The sequence below is a fragment of the Trachinotus anak genome, unplaced genomic scaffold, assembly GCF_046630095.1.
Source record: "Trachinotus anak isolate AG129_WGS33_773 ecotype Australia unplaced genomic scaffold, CSIRO_AGI_Tana_v1 ptg000009l, whole genome shotgun sequence".
Lineage (NCBI taxonomy): Eukaryota > Metazoa > Chordata > Actinopteri > Carangiformes > Carangidae > Trachinotus > Trachinotus anak.
Window position 1 is genome coordinate 7,742,329 of NW_027273860.1, and position 24,227 is coordinate 7,766,555.

Consider the following 24,227-nt stretch of genomic DNA (forward strand, 5'->3'; position numbering starts at 1 on the left):
GATTGGCGAACACTCATTCGTCTGCCCCCCAGTCTGGAGCTGTGGTGAAATGTATAAATACAACTGCAAAAACAAATCATACTGTGTATTGTTGTGTGTTTAATTTATTTCTGTTCACTGCCCATCTCTTAAATGCTTAGCCTCTAGAACACCCACTTGAAACCTTCAAACATACTATTTTTGCACAAACAAATATCTAAAAGGCTATTTTGTCTTGTCATGGATAATTTTTTAATTGTTATATAATCCCATTTTGTCCTTTCCCCCCTCAGTTATCTATTTTTTATTTTTTATTTTTTAAAGAGATTTCACCTGTTATTTTGGACTTCCATGATCTCTGAATGTATAAACACAGTACTGCACTAAATCATACGAAAACTGCAGATTAATTCAATTAAATATAGGGACCTATCACGTCCTCAAGCACGTAGCAACAGCATGAAGATGAAATAAAATGAAAGAATAGCACGGAATGGGTCCGGGTGAAAAATGTTGTGCTGTCAACTCGTAAATCAACATAATACCCACAGAAAGACAGACCTCTACTTGCTGTAAATGAAAATTAAAGCATGAATTCTCATATTCCGACGGCCCAGTGGCCTAATGGATAAGGCATCAGCCTCCGGAGCTGGGGATTGTGGGTTCAAGTCCCACCTGGGTCGTGCAACATCATGATTAATAACATGTTTATAATGCAGCATAGTTAATTCACACAAGGCAAACCTCAATATGATAAAGCATGAGTTAATATGCTGCATTATTCTCTTTACCATAAAACCTGACAGTTAGAAATGCACAACCAAAGTCCACTATTTCAAAAGTGCATTTTATTGACAAAAACAAATTGTGCATAGGAATCTATTGGTTTGTCAGGTCCGTGTGATATAGTCAGAAACATCCCCCAGGCCTGTGCTCTCATTATCCAGGTACTCCAGGATCACATTACCCCCATTGTACAGAGGAGTTTCAGGGTGAGCCAGCAGGGAGAGCAGGGTGTCATCCATCCGCAAAGCCTCACCCGTCTGAGGATGGCATAACCGCAGCTTCTGCAAACGTGGAGGAGTGAGACACACGCTGTCAATACTTACTCAAGAGATACATATTACATTATGCTTTTTATTTTTAGGGCCACTTACATTTTAAAATATGTACAAAATTCAGCACAATATAAATAATGTGAATATAATTATAAAAAAAGAATGATTGCACAATTTAATCATGCATACTTAGAATATTTAGGAAAAATTAGATTGTGAGTTAAGATAAATATAGAATTATTTTCTAAATATTATGAGAAATAATCTGTTACTTTGAGGTACACATTTTGAATAAATATAAATATTTTAATCAAAGGGTATTAAAAGTGAGAGACACTCACTGAAGACACTCACTGAAGATTTGCTTGTGGACATTTCATAGAAAAATGCTTTATATGCATCTTTTCAAAAAATGTTTAGCTGGGCTCCTCTTAAATAATTTATTCCAATAAATTACTATATAAATATAAACAGTTTTTACCAGATTGTAGGAGAGGAAATGGGACACCAGGGGAGAGAAAAATAAACCGTTGTCTTAAAGATCAAAAGCTTAACTTGGTTAACACACTACAAACAATAAGGAGAGGCAACTAACTATGTGGAAATACTTGAATACTCCAAATACACTCTCTCTCTCTATCTATCTATATATATATATTGCAACATAGCCATTTTTGAAATATTCAAAAACAAAAATATCAACATGCAAAACATTTAACACCAGTTCACCCAACTTCCTGTGAGCAGAGCTTTCTCATGTCGTATACTGTGGGCAGGAAAGTGTTCCTGTCTAACACCTGCTTTTCATGTGTTCAAACAAACAACAGGGTTGATGCAGAGCTGTAGTTGTAAATGTGTTAATAAAATGTTTTGTGATTATCTGTAACTCTACTTCTGCTAGCTGTTACCTTAGCTGTCAGTATATTATTGTTGTTCTTGAGGCTAGCTAGAGAAGCTGCGTAATCCACCACTTTTCCCACACTCCATTTGGAGCAGAAGAACATAGGTTGGCTGGAGTCTTTAGATTCCTTTGGGAGATAAACCTGAAAATAGGTTCTCTCTGTCTGGAAGGCCAAAAAAGGAGAGGAAATAATCAGCTGGATAACATATTAAACAGAGTCATACACAGAGGCACGGTGGAGATAATATGCAAAAAATGAATTATATCTATATACAAAGCTTTTGTTTAAATAAAATACATAATAGCTAGGGTTTTACCTGTGGCAGCCCCTTGTCTCCTGCAGCATGCAGTTTCAGTTTCATTAATGCTACCTTAGCTGCAGTTGCACTGTTCTTTGCTCCTCTACGTCCTTTACCTTTGGATCCATCCTTTGACTCTGAGTTGTCACAAAAGAGTGATACAAACATAATCCAAATGCCCAGAGGTTAAGTAATCCAAACAGATATGCAGTAGTTATGACAAAAATGCCAGCATTTTGTTTAATACTGATCCCATGTGGACAAAAAAAGAATGACAGAAGAAACAGCCATATTACCAAATTAACCAATTACAAGTGACTGTTCCATACTGTAACTTACCCACAATCTTTTGCACCAGCTCTTTAGTGGCTGCCATTCGAGGCTTCTGGACCTCCAACTTCTCACACTTGTGATCATCCTGATGACGATGGCTATAAGTCCAGAGCAAAAATTAAAACCTTTTACTTAACCCCTTCATTTTGACTCCATCTGTATGATGTCCAAACAAGCTGGTCATGTCAACATTAATTATGTTTTTTCATGAAAAAGTTCATGGTGAGAGAGAAAAAACTGTAAACGTACGCCAAACAGAAATGTTTTTCACACTGCGGACATATTACTGGCAACAACTCTTTCCCCTTGCAGTCTTCAAATGAGCATGGATAACTTGTACTGCCACCAGCGGTCCTCGGTTCCCTTTTTACTGATTCCTGAAAACAGGTCAAAGGAAATTAGGTACAAAAGATATTTTAGTGTCAGGCCAGAATTAAAATGTATTTATCTTAATCTTATCAAAGAAGAACATTAAACATGTCATCCACAGTTCAGCCTACCTCAGGACATGAGTGGGCCTCTCTGCTTCGGTGCTCAAGGCTGTAAGAGACAAAAGGATCCAGATTTTTCATTAAAAATGACATAATGTACATACCTGGAATGTCTGAGATAAAAAGTACATTTACTTACTAACTAACTTTACTGTACTTAAATTCAATTATGAGGTACTTTCTTTGGTATTTCTATTTTATGCAACTTTAAACATTTCAGAACAAAATAGTGGTGCCAAGTAATGGTTGTGTGTCATTTCCCATCTCATTTCATAGTCAATCTGCCGATTATTACAATTAGTCAGAAAAAAGCTAATCCTCACAAACTGGAGGCTCAAACTAGGTACTGTTCGGCAGTTCATTAGGTACAACTCGCTAAAACTAATGCGGTCCATTATGAGACTCTTGAAATAAATCCTGTCTTCATTGAGGTTATAATGTTTATATTTAATTGTATTGGATTATACAGACCGGAGTTTCAATTACTTTAATTACAGCATCACAAACTACATCTTCCAAATTAATCATATAATTGACATCAACACCTCTCTGAAATAATTTCAATAAACAGTCAACATCAAAACCCTCATTGTATTAGACTGCATTAGTTTTAAGATCACCCATGCTAATGATTAGTCAGGTTTGAGCAGATACTTTGCAGAGTAAAATTTTTAAAGAAATTATAGCGTTATAAGCAAGACTCTCTAACTGAGTATTTCACAGTGTGGTTTTAACTACTCAGTTACTTGCAATTAAAGGTCTGAACATTTCCTCTAATTCTGGAAATCACTTCACACTGGGAGGCCGGGAAATCTTACCAGAAAACACCACTGCAGGAATCACAAACAAATGGAAGGAAATCTGTAAGAAGGATGGAGAGAACAAGTTCAACCAGGTAATTTTCACAACTGGGTTAATTCAACGACAAACTGCATACAAGTCAGACTCTTTATTACAGGGTTCATGATAATGGACCGAGGTCTGACACGTAATCATTGCAGACATAAAAAGATGAACCACAGTTTTTACATCTACTGCAGGTAATGTACATTGAGGCTGACTCATGAAACTGGTCACTCAGGTTAATGCACTTTCTCTTTATGATAACAAACGTACATTAACAGCCTAGTTAACAGGCTATCTAAGCCAGAAGCCAAACTGAATTTTCACATTCACATTTCAACATACTGTGACCATAAAATTAATGCTGGTGACACACATAGATAATGAAGTCATCGGTTAGCTAACCAAGCTAGCTGACAGGCTAACCATGCTAAACAGACGGTGGTTGTGTTATATTATTAACAAATGACTCTGACGACATTGTGATGTCGCACTTCAATGTATTTGTTTATTACAACCCAGGTGAAATTGAAACAGACCTTTCAGATTGCAGGAATCGATCTGACAATGTTTCCCAATGTCTAATTCAGCCATTAGTTATAGTTAGCCGTTAGCCGAGTCTGCGGATGTCAACACGAACTTTGACCCCTAGAGGCTGATCATGTGACCTAGAGAGCGTTTTTTTTTTTTTTTTTTTTTTTTTTTAAATGTATTTTATAAAATAAATACAGTTTCACGACAAACTATTTATATTTTATGTCTGGTATGGGATTTACTGACTTTGGCTTGTATTCCATATTTATATAAAACATTAATTTCTTTTTAATTCGCTCTTCTTTCACTTTATCAACATTTACGATGCGACAAATAAGCCTGCGTCTATAACAAAAAATAAACACGTCCGTCATAATTCATGACAGTATAAATAAAAATGTATTATTTTTAAACGTGGTGAACGGAGGAAAGAGGTTTCAGGGTGTAATGGGCGTCAGATGACAATACGTCACTCAGGTATTAGTGAAAGGTGCGGTGAAAGGTGCGTTCACTGGCTGGTTTGAATTGAATGCACAAAGCCGTCGAACAGGAAAGTCTGCCAGCAACATACCTACCTGTAGAAACAGCGAAGCAGGACGTCGCAGTTTTAGTCACCTGTGCGATTTTCCCCCACGAAGACCGCGAAAATGAGCAAAATCGCGAAATTATTCAAGGGGAGTTCCAGCTCGAGTTCATCCAGCTCCTCGAAGTCCAAACACCACCGGTCGCGGGGAGGACCTTCACCCCAGGAGGCCATCCACAAACTGCGGGAAACAGAGGAAATGCTGACGAAGAAGCAAGATTACCTGGAGAAGAGGATAGAGCAAGAGATAATGATAGCCAAGAAGAACGGCACAAAAAACAAGAGGGGTATGTTTTTGTGCTTGTCAGAAAATCCGATGCACCTGTTTTTCTCCCGAGCTAAGGGCATTCAGAAAATAGGCCAAAGGCCGTCTTAGATTGTGCTTAAAAGTGTATATTATAGTCTTTTTAAGGCCAATATCAAACTAAAATCCCTACAGGTATGAAAAGAGGTGGTTAAAGAGGTTTGACACCCACTTCACCATGGGATTATTGGCAGGGGGCTAATTGTTTTGTTGTGATGGGGTCTTCAAGTGGGCAAATTCAGTTCTCACAGCGGCAGCAAGTATGACGGGTTTGTAACAAGTGAGGTGACAGAAAAGAGACAAAAGAATTTAATTGTATGAAAGCTGAAGGTTTCTGTTGTTCAGGAGTGTGGAAGGTGCTGAGGTTGAGGTGCTGCGCTGCTTGGTTGAATCACCTTAGACTAAAAATAAACATTGTTATGTGATGGGAGGAACCCTGTTGTCATTTAGTTTGTAAACTCCCAACATTTGTGAACCAAGGTGTGAAATGACCAGAGAGAGTCTCACAAGAGTAACTTCTCCATTGTCTCCGTATCAGCTGCTCTGCAGGCCCTGAAGAGGAAGAAACGTTTGGAGCAGCAGCTCACCCAGATTGACGGCACACTCTCCACCATCGAGTTTCAGAGAGAAGCTTTAGAAAACTCACACACCAACACAGAGGTCCTGAAGAACATGGGCTTCGCTGCCAAGGCCATGAAGCAAGTCCACGAGAACATGTAAGAACCTGCTGGTATAAGCAGTAAAAGTAAAAAAAAAAAAAAAATGTTTTTATCAATTTACCTGAAAAGTAAAATTGGTACATACCACTACCTGTATCTTTTTGATAGGGGACCTAACAGTGCACCTATTTTAAAAGACGTTTTGTATTACACTTTTGAACTGGAAGGCTGCAAAGGGACCTCAGCAAATCAGTTTTTTTCCAGAAATATATATTTTATTCATAAATGTATAAGGCAAGTCATCAAATCCAGACAAAATGATAAGTGTTGAATATAAATAAGTATATAAAATATTAGTTGTAACAGCAAACCTTAGTGCACACCACCTGTGGTTTTTGACTGGACACATACCATTTTAAAATAGCCTATTAATATTTAGACTAAATGATTAAAAAAAAGGAAGGGGGAAAAACATTTGGCAGCGGTTTTAGGTGAATTCTTAAAGCCATTTTTAAACTCGAGTTTACAGTGATGTTTTTTTTAACTTTTGACATTTTATCTCTCTCCTCTCTTTTTCAGGGACGTTGACAAGATAGATGATCTGATGCAGGATATCACGGAGCAACAGGATGTGGCTCAGGAGATCAGCGATGCCATTTCCAGACCTTTCGGCGAGACATTCGATGAGGTTGATACCTCTTCTACCTCCAAAATCAACTGTTATGGCACTCGCACTCCCTCTCTCCTCATTTTTATGTCATTTAGAGTGGCCATTTTCTTTTTGGACATGATACAGAATTTAAGATATGTGTGGTATTTTTTTTGTTTTGCCTACTAATCCATTTCATGCATCTGACAGAACTCTGCATGTTGTTTACCTTGTGTGTTTTCTTAGGATGAGCTGCTGGCAGAGCTGGCAGAGCTGGAACAGGAGGATCTTGAGGAGAGCATGAAGAGTATGGGTGGATTACCCAGTGTGCCCAGCTCCAAACTGCCTTCAGCACGGCCCAGTCAGCGCAGAAGTAAGTACAACACAGCGCAGGCCTAAAACAATAAAGGACAAATACATTTTGTCTACTACTGTACATTTCACTTTCAATTTCATTTCAAACCTTCACAATTTTATCAGCAAAATACATGTTTGAGTTGTAGAAATTAATCTCAGTTTGTTACTTTCCCAACAGCTAAAACACAAGAAAGTGGCTGATACTGATGATGTTGAATTGTATAAGTCATTTATCTATTAAGAATTAGTTCATATTATTTATTTGTATATAAAAATGCTGTTATTATAAAAAGATGTAATCTGTACACAAAGCTATTCATGTATACAAACACTTTTACCATATACATTACACACATTCATATACATGAATTTAGAATTACATTAAATAGAAACCATGAGGAGTAATAAGGCTACAATAAAATAAAGGTTTTTTTTGTTTGCCTACCAATAAAACCTCAATGGTTAGACAAAAAGCAATTTAAAACATTAGTGTGGGCTCATATCATTTTTAAACATATTAAGTTAAAATTAAATTATTAAATTATTTGCGGGGGAATTTAATGAATTTATCAGACAGCAACAGTGGAGAAGTGACAGGAAATGAAGGGACAGAGAGATAGGAACAAACATACAACACATGTCCCTTCTTCATGGTCAGCTGCCTCAGGCCACCAGCACATTCCTTTAAACATACCTATTTTAAGACTAATAATTAATCGATTAATGGAAATAAAGTAATCATTATTGTTAACAATAACATAATTAGTCCTTGTCTGCAACCTTAATCCTAAAGAACATTACATTATAATTTAATAACATAAACTGTTTTCTTCTTTTTACAGCAACCAAGAAAAGGGTTGAAGATGATGACGACATGCGTATGCTGGCATCTTGGGCAACTTAAGTACATTATGGCAGCCTTACACTCACTGAAAGTGACAGAGATATGAAGTTTTAAAAGATATTTTTTATAATTTTTGAGATTGTTTAGGGATAATGAAGTACATAAATATTTTCAAAACTACCTTTTTGTTTATGACCTTACACTGCTACTTTTCAGGATATATTTATCAAGAAATTAAACATTTTAAGTGGAGGTTTCAACAAACTGCAATTTTCTTTTCTTTACTACCTCTGATTTTTTTTCACGTGTCATTCGTAGCCAACCTCGGAATCTACTGCTTATATAAGTCCAATGTGATGTCCAACATATTGAGCAAAACGCTTTCTTCTGTGTCGGGCCGCTGTAAATAAACTTAGACTTTGCATTAACACTGTAAATATATTACTTTTCAATGTTCAACAATAAAATAATTACCCTAATAATATTGTCTTATGTGCCATTACCTTGGTGTATTTAACACTGCTGTTCATTATCATGAGTTTCATAGATATGGTTTATTATGGGCTATATAAGTCAATGTAATATTGTAAAAATTGAGATTTTAAAAACGCATCTTATTGTGCTAAATATTGGAATTTTCATTTACACTTTAAACTTTCACTTTACAACTGCTCTGTAGTTAGGTTGCATCCGGTGTGCCCTGCTTTTATTTTGAAAGATGTGACCGGACGTTATCCTTAGCTTCGTTAGCTTGTGACTTCTACAAGGGGAAGTCCTGCTCCGGTGAACTAGCCGCCCAAAAGCAAATAACACCTGAAACAGACGAATATCTGTAATAAAACACAGTATGGAAGCGAACAGACCACAGCAGACAGGAGGTAAGCCAGCAACATCATTATCTTTTTAAAACTGTCGCTAAGTTTGGAGAACAAATATGGCTAGTTTCTGTGGCTATAGAAATTAGCGCTAAGTTAGCAGACAGTTTCCAGGCTAAACATTACCCTCTAAACCGGGCTGTGACACGTTTCACACGTAGTTGCTAATGTCAGAGGATGTGGAAAAAAACTTCCTATACATCTAGGTTCATCTTACGTAGTTATTAACCAAGTATTATGACTTTTTACTCGTTAATTATACCAAGAGGGTAACTTTATATAGCGCTGGGTAACTTGTTAATGTGCCCCAGGCATCAATAGTCTTATCTTAGCCTATCTTGATACATAATCATTTATTGATGGATTATATTTAGGTATCTTAAACTGTAAAGTAACTAAAGATATTAAATAAATATAGTGTAGTAAAAAGTAAGATATTTGTGGACTGTAGCAAAGAACTACTGAGGTAGAAGTACCGTACAGTACTTGGGTAAATTTACTTTTACTTTACACCACGTTTTTTGGGAGGCTAAGCTTAAACCGTGAATTACTTTTAAGGAAGAGCTGCAATGAGTAGTTGATTATTTGATTAGTCGATTGACAGAAATTTGATTAATCTGTCACTAGTTTGATTTTTTTTTTTGTCATTTTTCATGTAAAATAGGCAGACACACAGTAAGCTGATTCTCAGTTTTCAAGTGTGAGCTCTTATGTTTTGTTGGTCATGTTTGACCATAAATTTAATATATTCCGGCTCTGGACTGATGGTTAAATAAAACAAACAATCTACAAGCACTTTTTCCTTCAAAAGTTTTTATAGACAAAACAACTAAATGATTAATAAAGTAAATAGTCCACAGATTCAGTGATAATGAAAATAATTGTTACTTGCAGATACTTTTTGAGTACACAGTTTTAATACTTCGTGTACTGATGAAACTATACTATGAATTTTATGGTAGCAAAAAAGATACAGCACATATTAAAAATGTTGATAATAGTTTAAATAACTTTTTAAAGCAAAAATGACAAAAATCATCGTCTTCAGCTTCACAGATTTTAATAAATGGACATTTTATAGACCAAACAATAGTAAACAGATTCATTCATAATGAAAATAATTATTAGTTGCAGTCCTTAAATGGTTCATAAGTTCTTGTTAAAACAGTTTTATATTCAACTACATCCCATCCCAACACTGACTCTTTTCAATTCAGTGACCACAGCTGGAGATGCCCCTGGAACAGAAGAGGAGGCAAGAAAGACAGCAGCTGCAGCTAAAGCAGCCAAACACCTGCCCGAAGTTCGTCTGGTGGTGCTGGGATGGAGGTGGCCGGGGAAGAGCCTGACAGCCAACACTATCTTAGGCCGAGAGGAATTTCATCTGGAACGAGCAGCCGAGTTCTGTGTTAAGAGGCAGGCTGAGGTGCAGGGGCGGCCGGTGATTGTGGTGGACACTCCAGGGTGGTTCTCTGCCCAGGATACACCACCCTCTTATAAACAGGAGTTAGTGAGAGGAGCTTCTCTTCCTGCTCCAGGTCCACATGCCTTCCTGCTGGTCATCCCTGTGGGCATGTTCACAGAGGTGGACCGTGCACGCATCGAGGAGCATGTGAGCCTCTTTGGGGAGCGTGTGTGGAAGCATACGATTGTGGTTTTCACCTGGGCGGAGGTGCTGAGAACAATATCAATTGAGAGGTACATTCGCAGGGAGGGAAAGGAGCTGCAGTGGGTGTTGGAGAAGTGTAAGCGAAGGTACTTTGTCATAAATAACTGCATATTTGGGGAGCATCCCCAGGTAGGACGCTTGATGGAGAGGGTGGAGAAGATGGTGGCAGAGGAAGGAGGGTACTACAACCCAGAGGAGGTGGCGAAAGAGAAGAAAACTCTGGATGAGAACCAGAACCCAGCTGGAGAGGTGCGCAATCTGGGGGCACGACCCAAACAGAACTCCGGACTGGGTTTGTCCAAAGTCATGGAGGTGGATCCACTTTCCAGTGAGTGATGTGTTTATCTTATGTTATGCATTTCATGTAGGACACTGTTAAGACTTTAACTTCCTGGCAAACACAGAATTTTTATGGTGACTTCATCTTGCTGAAGGAAACAAGAAATTTGGGCCTTTCCTATTTAATCAAACAGTGGTTCATCAGTGCATTGCATAAGTCCCTATGCAACATGCTGTTTCAACAGACAAGATATCACATTAAACTTGCTACCCTCAGTCTCTAGAGTATACTGCGTTTTTTTTTTTTTTAGAGCTTCTGGCTGCTAAAGCTGTGAGAGTGAACCAAAATAGTAAAGCTGTGGGCCAAAAAACCAAAACATTGAGCTAAAAGACACAAAACACGGAGAGTTGAGGGGGTCAGCAGGGTCACGTGATAATTATATGTGTTGAAATTTGACATGTTGAAATTGAATTGATTGCTGTCATAAAGATATTGAGTATAGCTGCTTTAAGGGAGTAAATATATGCCATTTCATGGGGCCTTTAGAGTAGATGGATTTGTTAATCTTCCGTAACGTTATCGCTGCTTTGTGCCAGGCTGGTATGCATGAAATTTAGACTTTCCTGTATGTCGTTTTCTTTTCCTGTGTCTCCATAACACCCCGAGAAAGACAAACCTACAAACAAAACAGGACATCATCATTTCTAACAGCACTACAGTGATAATTACATCACGCTATTTTAGCTATATGCATGTGAATATGCTTGGTTATATATAAAATGGAGCCCTATGAATAATGCACTATGTGTCCAATTCTAGATTAACCAGACACACTTGACAGATGGACCGTCTAAACCACGACTGACGGAGGAGCCTCTGCCTTACTGTACTGCTGGCAACGCTGCATATTTGACGAGATAGAAAAGGGTAATCAACTGAAATGTTACTGAATGTACAAAGCAATGTGATTTATTTTATTTATTTTTTTAATCAGACATGTTACTGTGTGTGTTAGTTGTGTGCTTTCTGTATTACACACTATCTTCTCACTGTGATGAAATGGGAGGCCTTTTCAACATAAATGCCCTTCTCTCCTAGTGTCCACAGATTTATACTCCCCTGTTTTAACATGTAACAATATTTTGTTTGTTAGCGTGGAAGATGTTTGCTGATTTGTTAAACTATCTTGTTTAAGGATGTGTAATGGGACGGATTTTACTTAATCTGAAACAAGGAAGCACAAGCTGTTACACATAGTAGGGAACAGCCATCATCTTTAAATCCAGTGTGCACACTCCTTAGTCATGGCGGATACCAATGGCAGAACTGCACTACTAAATTGTTTCTGTAATATTCTGTTGATGACTGTTGAGGGAATTGCTTTTATAATGATTCCCATTTGTTGTGACCAAACTGTAAATGCTTTTCTCGTGCTGCGATGTTTATTACACTCTCAGTGTACAGTTGTAAAGCACTTGAGCGGTTATTGATTTTTGTCTGTTGCTTTAAAGCAGTGGTTTTACTGGCTGCTACTTCCACCGTTGGCCAGTGAGTTACATGCACTCCGAGAGTAACTGGGGTTGTTGGAGACAGAGATAGATCTGAGTGATGTGACTCTTCAACCCAGGTTCTACATATGAATTACATTAAAGCGTCTTTGTGTAGAATTTCTATGTGATTATCACATCTTTCAATCTATTCTGAAAGCTTAAAGGTACACTGTGGAGTTTGTGACCACTAGTCGCGCTATGAAGCAATGTTTGTTGTTTTTTAAAATGCATTTAACATGTTTTGTTAGACCTCAAGGATACATAGTGTAAACGTAACTTTTTCATGTTTGCTAAGCTCCACAGGGCACCTTTAAGTTTTTGTTTGTAGAAAAATGAGATTTTGGGTGAAAAACTGGTTTTGTAAGTAGTATATGCAAGAGTCTCCAACTCTTTGTTTGTTATGACATCATTGGATATTGGGCACCATCAGGTCTGCATGTCTACATAGTTAATAAGCATGAGAGCTAGGTCAAAAAGTGCAAGGGCTAAAGCAACAGTTAATATGCTTTTGTAGGCAGCCAGCTTTGCCAAATTTAGAACCTTTTCCAGAGATGCTGGCTCTTCCTGACAGGGTAGAGTCAGCTGCTCTGGACAGACACTCCAACATTGTATGAGTATATAGCTATTTTATAGAGGCCTCCTTTGTGAGCCTTACCGGGACTGATTCTTAACCTCAGCCACCGCTTTAATCAATCAGTGGTACACCACCATTGGAGGACCCAGTTTAAGGAAAAGTACAGTAGATGGTCACAGGCTGTAGTTAACCATGGCCCAGTTGGGCCTCAGACTAGTATTTGTGTCTGTGTACTGTACATGGGGCCCTTGTGGGAGTGGCCCAGCTGTACAAAGCATAAACAGGTGCACATAATGTTGAATCCTTGCCTTGCATATCCCACAACTACAGATCAGTCACTTGTGGCTACCAGTATAACTGCCAATATTCCCAGTTCGCCTCCTTAAGACTCAGAGCACTGATAGTTTTAGTTTTAGTTAACGCGGGTGTAAATCAGATACTAATAGAGGGACTGTGAGGTCCACAGATCCTGACTGTAAATCTTTGCCTTCAATCTTTTGTTCTTTGTAAATGTCACAGATCAGTTCTCACTCTGGTCTCTCACAATCTAGATCATCTGGTTTCACTCCAACAATGAAATCGGAACCTTTTTTTAGCCACCTGGTAAATGCAATCGCCAGGATGGTCGGATTGAAAACCAACAAGCCAGGAAAGAACCAGGATTTACAACAACTGACCTAAAAGCTTTTAAATCAAAGAAATGCTGTAGATAGTGTAGATCTGTTTCTGAAAAGCAGCTTTGTGAATGTATTTTTTTATTCATTACAGAGTAAAGCAGATCCAATGTTGTATGTTCATATATAGGACTGTTCCACCCAGTGTGGGTAAATACTGACATGAGTGCTGACATTTGATACAGAAACATCAGAGAGGAGCGTGGCCTGCTGTAGACCCGTTGTACGCTCATTACTCGTATGTTATTTTAGATTCAGGGGGGTCGATATAAACATATAAATCAAGACTCTCGGAATAAACACAATAACAAACATATGAGGTCAGGTTACAGCTGTGTTTGTGATGATGAATTGGTTATTTTCAGTCCTTTTTCCGTAAGTGTTGACCCTGTTTGGTCTCTCATGGTTCTGAGTCCAGCATGTGAATCAAGTTACTCTTAAGAAATGAATGAACGACGCTGAGTGGCCTCTCTGGGCTTCTGCTGTACCCTTTGTGCAACACGTGTTATTATCCAACACTGTTCAGATTAGCTTGTGAGGGAAAATTAAATGGCTTCATTTTAAACGAGTGCTGAATTGTTAGGTCCAAATAAATGTATATTTTGATCTACTGTAAGTCTGGTGCCTGTTTCTTGAGTACTTGAATTTTATCACTCAAATATGCCTCTTTAATTTGTTCAATTATGCGTTTGCCACAAGCTTTTATAGGTTCAGAATTATTGTTATAAATATGCTATAACTCTCAGCCATCTAGGGATTGTTTTGTTTTTTATCTTTTCATCATCTTATTAGACTGATCAATTAATCATTTAGTCCACGAAATGTCAGAATAGCCCAATATAACTTCTTCAAATTGGTTGTTTTATCTCACCCACAGTCAAAAACCCAAAGATATTTCATTTAGTATCATATTTGACAAAGAAAAGCAGTAAATCCTCAATTTGGAAAACTGGAACCCGAGAATGCGTTGATATTGTGCTTGAGCGATAACTGAAAAAATGAACTGACTATTAAAATAGTTGCTAACTAATCAATCACTCCACCAATTGTCTTATTTCTAAAGCTTATAATAAATTGCCATAACTTGAGGAGGTGAAGATTGGGTTTGATGTGTAAGGAGACAGGAAATAAACTGCTCCGTTTGAGGTGTTTTCTAATGTACCTATGTAGCAGGAAATATGAATAAAATCTAATACTAAAACCAAAACTTGTGTATTAATCTCCATTGTTTAGTTCCTACGGTGGTTACTTTCTGTGGTTTGACCACTAGATGGCAGTAAGACGCCAGGTCACAGTGCTGATGGATGTGTTTACAACAGCGGCAGCATGATTCACAGCACTGGTATGACCTTGCCCACAATGGATTCATTAACTTGATTTGAGGAATGTAATAGCTGTGTGTCCAACTATTAACACCCACTTATTATAGTTTATAGGCAAGATGTGCAGTGGTTGTGTTTATGCAGCACCCTTCATTACTCACCGACTCTACCCCTCAGTCATATATCTAGAGCGGAAGTTTAATCCTCTTGGTGTCCTTCATGCTACAGAACCAGTCGTCCTCTCTAACAAGGTCTGGAAGGCCTGTCTGGCTCCGTCAATAATGCTCCATCCTTCCTCATACCTCCCTCATGCCTTCTTTGCCCCCAGATTGCTGAGCTCTGCTCCATCTCTCGCTTTGTTGTCTTGTTTGCTCAGCTTTCTCTCTATACTGCTGTAGAGCTCTATCTCCTCAATCTGCAGGCAGGCGGTTCCACTATCTACCTGATCCAAGGATTTCCTGTAAGCCAGATGACATTTTTCCACTGCTGTGCTCTCTCTCTCAGCACAGTCAAAGACACAGACAATGTAAAGCAGAAAATCATGTTTTGTTTGTTTTTATAGAAAAGGGCTACATGTTGTTGACTGACAAGCAGAATGAGCAGAAAGAAAAAAGTTCAGTTCACTGTCAGTCAAACATCAGCTTCCCCCCAAATCAATCTGTCCCAAGATATTAAATTTTTTTGTCATGCATTTTTTAATTAATTATGGTGGCATTTAAGCCAGAATAATGCATAAGCACGTCAGTTTCCCAGCTGCTCATTGATTCTCTATTGTATTTGTGCTTTGAATGCATACATGAATACTGATTAATAGAGCAATGAAAGTGGTTATTTGTAAGAAATTTGCTCCAACAAAAAAAAAACAGTGCTCAGAAATATCACCTAATGTACGCTAAAATAAAACAAACTATCATTTTATTGTACTCACAAACGCACAAGCAGTTGTGCACAAGAGTGATTGTTTTTAACAACATCGTTTATTATTTCAAATGTAATCAAAACAACAGTAGTTACAGAAATTACAGACAGCCATGATACTGTGTGATTTTGAGTCTTATTGTGTGCTATGGAGTGTCGTGATAACATAAAAACAAGGTCACAGCCAAAAGGAAAGTCCACGTCTTGTTTCTTTACATTGAGCTCTTTACATTCAGCTCTGGCAACCGTCATCCAATCCCAACTCATAGGTCAGAGAGTAAAGAACAGCACCACTGTGCTACTTCACCATCATCTCAAACAACATGTTAAGAAAGTGGGAGTGAAAGCAATTAGTCAAGTCCAGTGAAGCAAGTGAAGGTTTAGCTGCTGGACAACCTCCTGTTACATGTTTCGGCTTTTGTAGAGGAGTCCGACCATCAGCCACTTTCTCTGACTGCGTTTTGAGAGTGGTTATAAAAACACTTGCAGTTTCAGGTGGCAGTGTGCAACAAGCAGATGTCCCAAGCAAATGCAAAGAGCATTTCTCCACAGGGATCGATCTAACAATAGTCTAAAAAATATCTGTAGGCGGGAAGGAGCCGCTGTTAAACTAAACCCCCTGTTCTCTCCTGTTTGCCTTTAAAACACAATCGTGGTAGGAAGTTATGAGGACTCATAAAGTGGGGTTTGAAAAGGGGGGTTTGTACCAGTGAGACCACATCAGAGCTCAGTGGAGTGTTGAAGAAGGGGAAGGGGAGGGAAAATAAAACAGCCAGTGAGTCCCTAAATTGGAATTTGTACTTGGTGACACTTGTGTGTATCTTTGGGTGTGTAGGTTATAGCTGATGTGTTAATGAGAGTGTATTTAGAGGATTAAATGCTCCCATTAAGATTGATTAATTACATGTTTGCTTGCATGTACACTTGTAGTTTTGACATGAGAGAAAAGGCTTTTAGGAGGAGGACTGATTAATCAAGGAGTCTGGCAAACATTAGCCCTAATTTGTGCCTCTCGTGTTTTAGCATATGTTCGAGTCATATTCGGTTTAACTAGGAAAAACCATTGTTCTAATCAGACTCTTTTTTTCATCTTTCAGCAGACAGAATGATTTTCATCTGGATGGTTGGAGTCTTTGGGGGTTTTGAAAATACCTCTAAAACAACGTAATGACGTTTTTCAAACAATGCCGGGTAATTGTCTTTTAGAGACTCAACAGGTTGTGTGACAGTAGTAAACCGATGATGCGCTCCAAAGCTGTGATTGGACAATCGCTGTTCGGGGGGAGGGGTTTACAGAAACAACGTTATAACCACTACAAGTTAACCAGTGAACCACTACACGCTCCACTAACTGGTCTGTTCTGTATATGGTGGTGTGCTGAGTACTGAGGTGTGGAGGCTGTGGGGAGTCTGAGGTAAACATAGCGCACTCAGATGCTGATTAGTCTTTGGTCTCAATGTGATGGTGACAAGGTGTTAATAAAAAATAAAAAAATTATCCAGGTGCATTTTCAGTGTCAAACTGAACAGGTGTAATATTGCACGTTTAATTTTTCAGTAGAATTCCAGGATACCGATAGCGTCTGTAAAACGAGTCCACGGTCATTGGTGTAAAAGGTGATTTTTGTCTGGAAATAATATTGAACAGTAGAAATGAGTGTTTGAATTTGCTCAGTCAGAAGCCTTGTGTTTTGATCGGTGACAGCAATGACTGGAACAGTTTTCACATTTAAGTAAAAAAGTACAGAAAAAAAGGCCACTCATAAAAAATAAAGTTTTTCAGTACTATTACTGCTATACTAAAAATGTTTGCCATGAGTTACCTGAATCTGCAAATGTTTTGGCCTTGGTATATACACTTAATGTGTTAATATGGATGAGTCAATCATAGTTGTTAAACATGGACACAGAACTGGTTATGCTGGCAACATACTGGAAAAAGAAACCACACTGTAAAATCAAGAAAAACTCCAACTAGACCAGTGTGTTTTCTGGCTCACACAAACTGTATCCAGATACCTCAGATTCAAATCAATAAGAATCAACTGTGCAGAGCCAGCTCAAACATATGCACCCATAAAGCAGGTGGATATCCAGTCACCACTGTAAACTGCTCTCTTTTGCATTCACACACGCATTCACACACACACACACACACACAGGAATCACTTACACTTTAGAAAATATATTCACACTCACAAGCGCCTGTCTTGCAATTTTGCATTAGTACCACATGTCAAATGAGAAAAAAAATGTGCATGGAAAAAAAAAAAGTGCAAACCCTAGTCAGGGACAAAATGGCACGGCAGTAATGAAAAAAAATAAAAAAAATAAAAAGCAAAAATAAAAAACATCAAATGGCATCAATGATGTAAGGAATCAATCAAAGAACCAATCAAACAGAAAGAAGGATAGAGTGTGCCCATCACCCACTCAAAAAAACCCACTGAAATATTCTCAGTGAACAAAAATAAAAAAACATCTGACACTTCATTTTCAGAAAATGAAACCAGCCAAACATCACAAACTAATTTGAAAAAAACGCGGAATGTTCAGAGCTTTACTCCGTGGTGTGATCGATCGCAGTGACAGGAGTTCAGCTCACGTCATATCGCACAGCCGCAGCCTCTCTGGCTGTGGAAAAGTCAATTAAGCCTGCTATTGTATTGAAAAGCAATACCGACGGTCTATACAGATACATGTGCCAACCCCTGTGAAAAACAACATACCGAAAGAAAAAAGAAAAGGAGAGAAAACCTGATGGATATACAAAGGCCTATACTGTATAACCCCACCAACAATAAAGTGGAAATCTCTGTTCACATACTCTGTATTGTTTCTGAAAATATATATTGTATAATTCACCCTGCTCCCCCCTCAGACACACCAGTGGCGGTCTAGGCAGTCAGGCTGTACAATCCCTCCATGGCAACATGACAGCAGCCGTACAAACTCTTAACCAATGGTGACTGAGTCGATGACGTCAATGCTGCTCCCACCCTCTGTCCCCGGCAGGTCAGTTCCTGTCCAACAGGAGCTGAACAGTGCGTTTGTCTGGGATCGGTTTTCAGGGTTTTCTCACTTCGCCATATTGGCGGCTGCTGCACTCAGTCTCATCTGGTACTCAATGGGCCGGTACGACAGTCTTAACGAGTCATTGTGTACACTGGGCTCCTCCGATGATCAGCACTTCCTGGAGGTTCCTGGTGAGAAGTCCCCATGGAGCAGGAAGGAGGGGGGCTGGCACAGGAGGGGTGGGGTGTGTGTGGGGGGGTTGTGGGGCCCGCGGGGATGCTCAGCACTGCTCGGACTCGATGAAGCCCTCCTTCTCCTGGCCCACCGGCTCCACCTCCGCGTAGGCTGGGTGACCTGACCCCCGGCGGAACTTCATGGCTGGCCACCTGCTCGGGCGTCTCTGTGAGGGTGGGCGGGAGAGGACATGTGTGAGGACAGAGTTCAGGATAAAGGTCAGAGGTCACAGTGTCTTCAAGGTTAAAGGAGAGTTAAAGGCTGAGGGTCATCTCTGTCTGCAGTCCACGATTAACTACTCTGCCAAAGCTCTGTTGACATAAAATGTGTTTAGCAAAACCACAAATGTTACACACAAACACGCTTCGATGATGTGTTGTCTTTATAAAAGGATAAGCCTGGTGATTTTCTGACATATCTGAGACGTGAGCTGCGTAACCAAAGAGTGATTTTCCCTGCTCACAATGTTTTCAGTAACAACAAAAAGGGGAAATCAGTAAAGCCTGAAAAATAAGTTTAATTTTGTGTAGCAGACTTGATTTTTTTCTGATTTCCTTTTTCTTGTGACCTCATTTTCATTTTGTGACCCTTCTGGGGGCCCTGACCCTTAGGTCAGGAACCTGCTGCATAGAGCACCAAATCAGTATTAGTCCAGTTCAAAATAGCCTCTTACAAATGCAGATACAGTGCCCATATGTTTTAGGAATTTATTAAGCTTGTTTTAAAAATGAATGTTTTTAGAGATTTATGTCTCCAGCAGGGCAGAATGAATTCAGTCTGAGCACCACAGACATAAACTATAAAACTTAACAAGAGGAGGTGATGAATGCTCTGGTTTTGTCTGATGTAGTTTACGCCAAGACGGTGCTTCACTTTAGCGAGCAAAATCCAGATCAGGGAATTTCTGTGACTGGTAATGACCCTGCGATGCTGACAACCAACCCAACTTTAAACATAAGGAGCTGTCGCTCGTCTGAACACCACTCAGCGCGCTACACTTTAAACAGCATCTACTCATCCTTGGGGAATTCACATTAATTCACATTAAGAACGACTATGTGCACCAAGTTTCATCATCCCCCTCTGAAAATCATTATCCATATTTATGAGTCAGGAATTGAGGAATAAAAGAGACTCGTCCCGAGACAACTGTCTGTGCAGATGGCGTTGTTTTTATGTAGTCGGCCAGATACTTTGGAGCAGACATCATCATGACAGACATCTTCTCTTACTATTACACTGGAATGTCTCAAGGTCTGAGAAAATTCTGCCTCCTCACAACTCAATGGAGTTTGTACACATTCCTGACTTAATAACCATATTCTGGCAAATGAGGACCGTCTGCATTTTTAAGAGATGAGTTTCTTCTTATGAATATTGGGTGTTCAGGCAAAAGAGAAAAATATTATTGAGGATTTAGTTTCTCAAATGTCTCAAATTATTCCATCATTCTTTAAATCTTGTACAGTTTATAAATTTTTTTTTACAAGTATAGACAAAGTCGACAACAGTCTCACGCAAGCTGGAGCTTTCTGTTCATATTACATGATCATCCTCGGTAGATGAAGTTGCCGACTTGTCACAGATTGTACAAATTTGAATTCTTCTGAGCACTTCAAGGACATCTCGTCTGTTTAAGCTTAAAATCTGAAATTGAAACTTCAATTTTGACCTTGGTAAAGCAGGTGACAAGATCAGCAATGACCTTAAAATCTCAAACACTCCAGAACAGCTACTAAAGATCAAAAATCATCCCGTCATACAGGAGTGTCACTACACACCTCGATGAGGAAGAGGCTGGCGGCAGAGGTGGGGTGGTGGTAGATGTAGACGGTGATCAGCACGCCGGCAACCATGATAAGCATCACCAGCAGGATCCCCAGGATCAGACCGGTGTGTAGAGGGTGTGTACCTGGCATCCTGCCCACAGTGCTCTCTGCTGGTATCACAAAAAACCAAAATCATAAAATTACCTTTTACAGCCTTTTATACAGAGATACAGATGGTGTCAGAGTGTTCGAGCACTGCTGGGGTTAGTGATTTGCTTGCATGCTTAAAATACTGGGATTTTTTAAACTGCAGTTTCAGTGTTGACCAACAGGGGGCACTCGTCATTCATCAATACCCTGCTGTCTTACATGAATCAATATTCCTTAACATGGACATGCTTGTTGACAAAGTTTTGCTAAATGCCAACACTTTGAAAAAAAAAAAGACATATTTGATCTGGAAACATAAACAGTGACATTTCGACTGCAAATCCAGCCATGTAATGTATGTTTGAGTGGATTTAACAGGGTTGCTGTGTCTCAGAGAGGGAGATCAAGAAAACACTTCCTTCACTTTGAAAGAGAAAATTCAATGTTCAGGTTGAGACAGAGTATCTGTGGCATGATTGTTCTTTCTGTTTCAGTATTCATGAGCAGTTCTCCTCTTGAGTAGGAGGTAATCCCACGCCAAGGTTAGCAGTGTATGGTTGTGATCGGCGGAGGAAGCAGTCCTATAGATGCCGATACTGAGTCCCATTGTATCCTGCAGATATGGCACTGCAAACTGAAGATGCTGTATATAGCGACTACATAATAAGCTCGTCCTTCAGTCAACACTTGTCTTTAAAGCACTTTCTCAGATTCATATAGGAGCCTCAAATTCGACCTAGCAGGTGATTTGAGAGGTCTTTTGAAGATGATAACAGTGCCCTGTGACCTATTGCCAATCTCTGTTTTGATCTATGGAGACAAAAAAAAAACAAGAGAAAAAAACAGCAATTTTTCAGCTAGAAGAACACACAGAATAAGAAAAGAAGAACAATATACAAAGAGAAAGAGTGTTGGCTTGTCCCAGCACAGACACGCTGATCATAGCGGGAAAGACCTAATGAAGTGATTATGAAACAAACAGCATGGATTCTGCCTCCATAGCTTATCTCACACAGATTTATAGCAGGTTCAGCACAGATCTGTTTACCGGGCTGCAGACTCTATGCCCCCCCACCCTCGAGCAAACTCTCCCCTAGCCTCCTCCCTGCCTTTAATTAGCAGCTATAGCCACCGCCGAGCCTGTCGGCCAACCAGCCTCTCCCCTGGCTCCCTGCCTTATTGATTTCCAGCACAGAGAATAACCGGGTGGTGATCAAACCTGTCCAGTGTGTGTGGGCAGACACTGTGCATGTGTGGTGCTGTAAGTCAGTGGAGCCTCAACATCCACTCCAGAACAGGAAATCTAAAGAGTTTGATTTCCTGTGTTGAAACATCATTTGTATACTAAACGATATAAATGATTACCTCCAATGTGCATAATCCAACTGAGTTTCATAACTCAGCTTTTATAATGCCATTTTGTTTTAAGTACAGCGTTTTCACAACAGCTCTCAGAGAACAGTTTTAAATGCGGCAACCGAGGAGCCCTACTTTTCAGAGAAAAACAACTTGGCAGAGAAAATGACATGATGACATTTTTAGCTATTGTGCGTAATCCTCAACATCACAGTCTGAGGAGGGTTTAGTCTTTTTTCTTTTTTGTTTTCTCAGAAAGACATTTTTCCTGTGTTTATCTGTCAGTGCTACGGAGTCCGGCAGCCATGTCTTGGTCAGCTGGAAGCACAAACGATGCGACAGGCCGTTAGTCTGCCGTGTTAGTAGGTTAGCAGGGGGCATGAAACTGAGCGGGGATGTAGACACAATGAGAAATCAACAGCCCAGCAGCTAAATAACCAGTGGGAGGTAAGTGGGTCTCTTTAAAGCTCTGGAGGAGCCCGGCCCTCTGAGTTTCATCTGGACTCTTCTGAGTGGTACATTTAATCCTAAGAGACGGCAGAGACAAAGGCTTCAAAATATCATGTGTACTGGGTCATAGTGGGTTGCTGACAGTCAGCACATCTAAAAACACGTCTTCAGCAAATCGCCCTGAATTCATTCTCCATTAGCTTTGTCCTTATGACTGCTCAGACCTAAAGAGAGTGGGTAAACACTAATGGACACCAGAGCTCTTAGACAGCGGTAAAATGCATTAGAGCTTTTGGGTGAGGACAACTGAAACGAGTGGAAATCCAGCCAACCTTTTCTTTTTCAGCTCCACTTTAGTGCCACGATGGCAGAGGACAGGACACAGGAGTCCCACTGTTCTCTCACTTGGCTAATGGGTTTCAGGAAACTAACAATACAAACTAAGTGGACCGAAAATTCAGCCTCTTTGTGAGTAGGTGCTGAAGAGTGGTGGTGTTGAGTAGACACTTCTAAGAAACTGGCAGATATGAGCTGAACACATCCTGGATCATCTAGAGGTGGACTGGCATAAAAAAAGACACATTTTAAAATCTCTGATCACTGTCTGATTATTCACATTTGCACCAATACCTGGTGATTATAAAATGTGCTTAAAAGCAATTTGTCATCTTTGACTTGAACAATAGAAATTCATGCTTTGTTTTTTGTTTTGTTTTTTCTCGGTATGATAACCCTACTGCCTTCCTCGCAATTACTTTTCACCTTGAATAACATTATTGCCGGATGCGAGATGAAAAACATTTAGATACATGAATAAAAATCTGAGATGTCATCACACTGCGATGCACTGCTGCGACAGTGCTCGAGTGATGGGATACATGCAGCGTTTGTGTAATGAAAGTGTGATAGAAGCTGCGCATTTCCAATTCCTCTCAAGCAGGAAATTAAACATTTGAGAGGCTATCTGCGAACACTGATAGAGCTGGAAATCATTTCAGAGTTTGGGATGTTTTTCACACATTAGCAACTAAAGCATGTTGTTGCTTGGCACGACTGAGAACACTGCATTTTGGAGGTTATGCATACTTTATGTGGCGTTTTGATCAGTCACTGTCAAATAACCCAGCTCTTATTCTACAAAGGTCACAAAAGAACTTTCATAAGAACTTGTATAATTTATGATGAGTAACAACTGACTAATAGGAAGTTTGTAAAAAAATTGACTTTCAAATGTTGCGTTATGACACAAACAATGCCAGAAAATGGCGTCTCCACAGTGTAAGAACCAATTTACAGTCCAATTTTAGATATTTTTGCTCAAATAATGAGAAGAACAACATCTTATACACCTAACCTCAGTTTACACAAACGTAACAAACTACTTTTAACATCAAGTTAAGTTTCTTTCTCTCCTACAGTTTCAGAAATATGTGGTTATTTAGCTGAACATTCAAAAGAGTTGGCATTTAAAAGGCCACTGTATCTTTTATGTTTTACTGATTTGTACAGCTACCTCAGGCTTATAGGAATATATCCATGTCTCACTGAAAAAAACTT

At 39.2% G+C, this 24,227-nt stretch overlaps 4 protein-coding genes and 1 non-coding gene across 8 annotated transcripts in view; 3 read left to right on the forward strand and 2 right to left on the reverse strand.

The window, feature by feature from the left end:
- Positions 1-589: 589 nt before the first annotated feature.
- trnar-ccg (transfer RNA arginine (anticodon CCG)) lies at positions 590-662 on the forward strand. The gene has a single exon. It is a non-coding gene; the product is annotated as a tRNA-Arg (tRNA).
- Positions 663-807: 145 nt separating this feature from the next.
- Positions 808-4,572, reverse strand: zfand1 (zinc finger, AN1-type domain 1). Its single transcript, XM_071484957.1, has 8 exons — positions 4,444-4,572; positions 3,880-3,922; positions 3,071-3,110; positions 2,820-2,947; positions 2,577-2,668; positions 2,256-2,374; positions 1,946-2,101; positions 808-1,046 (listed from the first exon to the last, which is right to left on the reverse strand). The coding sequence occupies exons 1-8, from the start codon at positions 4,496-4,498 to the stop codon at positions 870-872; spliced, it is 810 nt and encodes a 269-aa protein (XP_071341058.1). The 5' UTR covers positions 4,499-4,572; the 3' UTR covers positions 808-869.
- A 348-nt stretch (positions 4,573-4,920) lies between these two features.
- On the forward strand, positions 4,921-8,316 carry chmp4c (charged multivesicular body protein 4C). The gene is made up of 5 exons (XM_071484958.1): positions 4,921-5,308; positions 5,864-6,041; positions 6,564-6,672; positions 6,880-7,006; positions 7,833-8,316. The coding sequence occupies exons 1-5, from the start codon at positions 5,086-5,088 to the stop codon at positions 7,892-7,894; spliced, it is 699 nt and encodes a 232-aa protein (XP_071341059.1). The 5' UTR covers positions 4,921-5,085; the 3' UTR covers positions 7,895-8,316.
- A 239-nt stretch (positions 8,317-8,555) lies between these two features.
- Positions 8,556-14,067, forward strand: gimap4 (GTPase IMAP family member 4). Of its 2 annotated transcripts, XM_071484978.1 has the most exons (3): positions 8,556-8,712; positions 9,927-10,706; positions 11,478-14,067. In XM_071484978.1, the coding sequence occupies exons 1-3, from the start codon at positions 8,682-8,684 to the stop codon at positions 11,480-11,482; spliced, it is 816 nt and encodes a 271-aa protein (XP_071341079.1). In that variant the 5' UTR covers positions 8,556-8,681; the 3' UTR covers positions 11,483-14,067. The 2 variants fall into 2 exon arrangements, with proteins under 2 accessions (XP_071341079.1, XP_071341078.1); XM_071484977.1 differs by lacking the exon at positions 11,478-14,067 and having other exon boundaries at positions 9,927-10,714.
- A 1,669-nt stretch (positions 14,068-15,736) lies between these two features.
- The window catches only part of plxdc2b (plexin domain containing 2b), a 92,917-nt gene continuing 84,426 nt past the window's right edge, over positions 15,737-24,227 (reverse strand). The window contains exons 13-14 of one of the 3 annotated variants that reach the window (XM_071484972.1): positions 20,727-20,884; positions 15,737-19,111 (exon numbers count right to left, since the gene is read on the reverse strand). In XM_071484972.1, the coding sequence (XP_071341073.1) occupies positions 18,992-19,111; positions 20,727-20,884 (278 nt within the window). In that variant the 3' untranslated portion in view covers positions 15,737-18,991. The remainder of the gene's footprint in view (positions 19,112-20,726; positions 20,885-24,227) is intronic. The other 2 variants (XM_071484974.1, XM_071484973.1) reach the window with 2 other exon arrangements.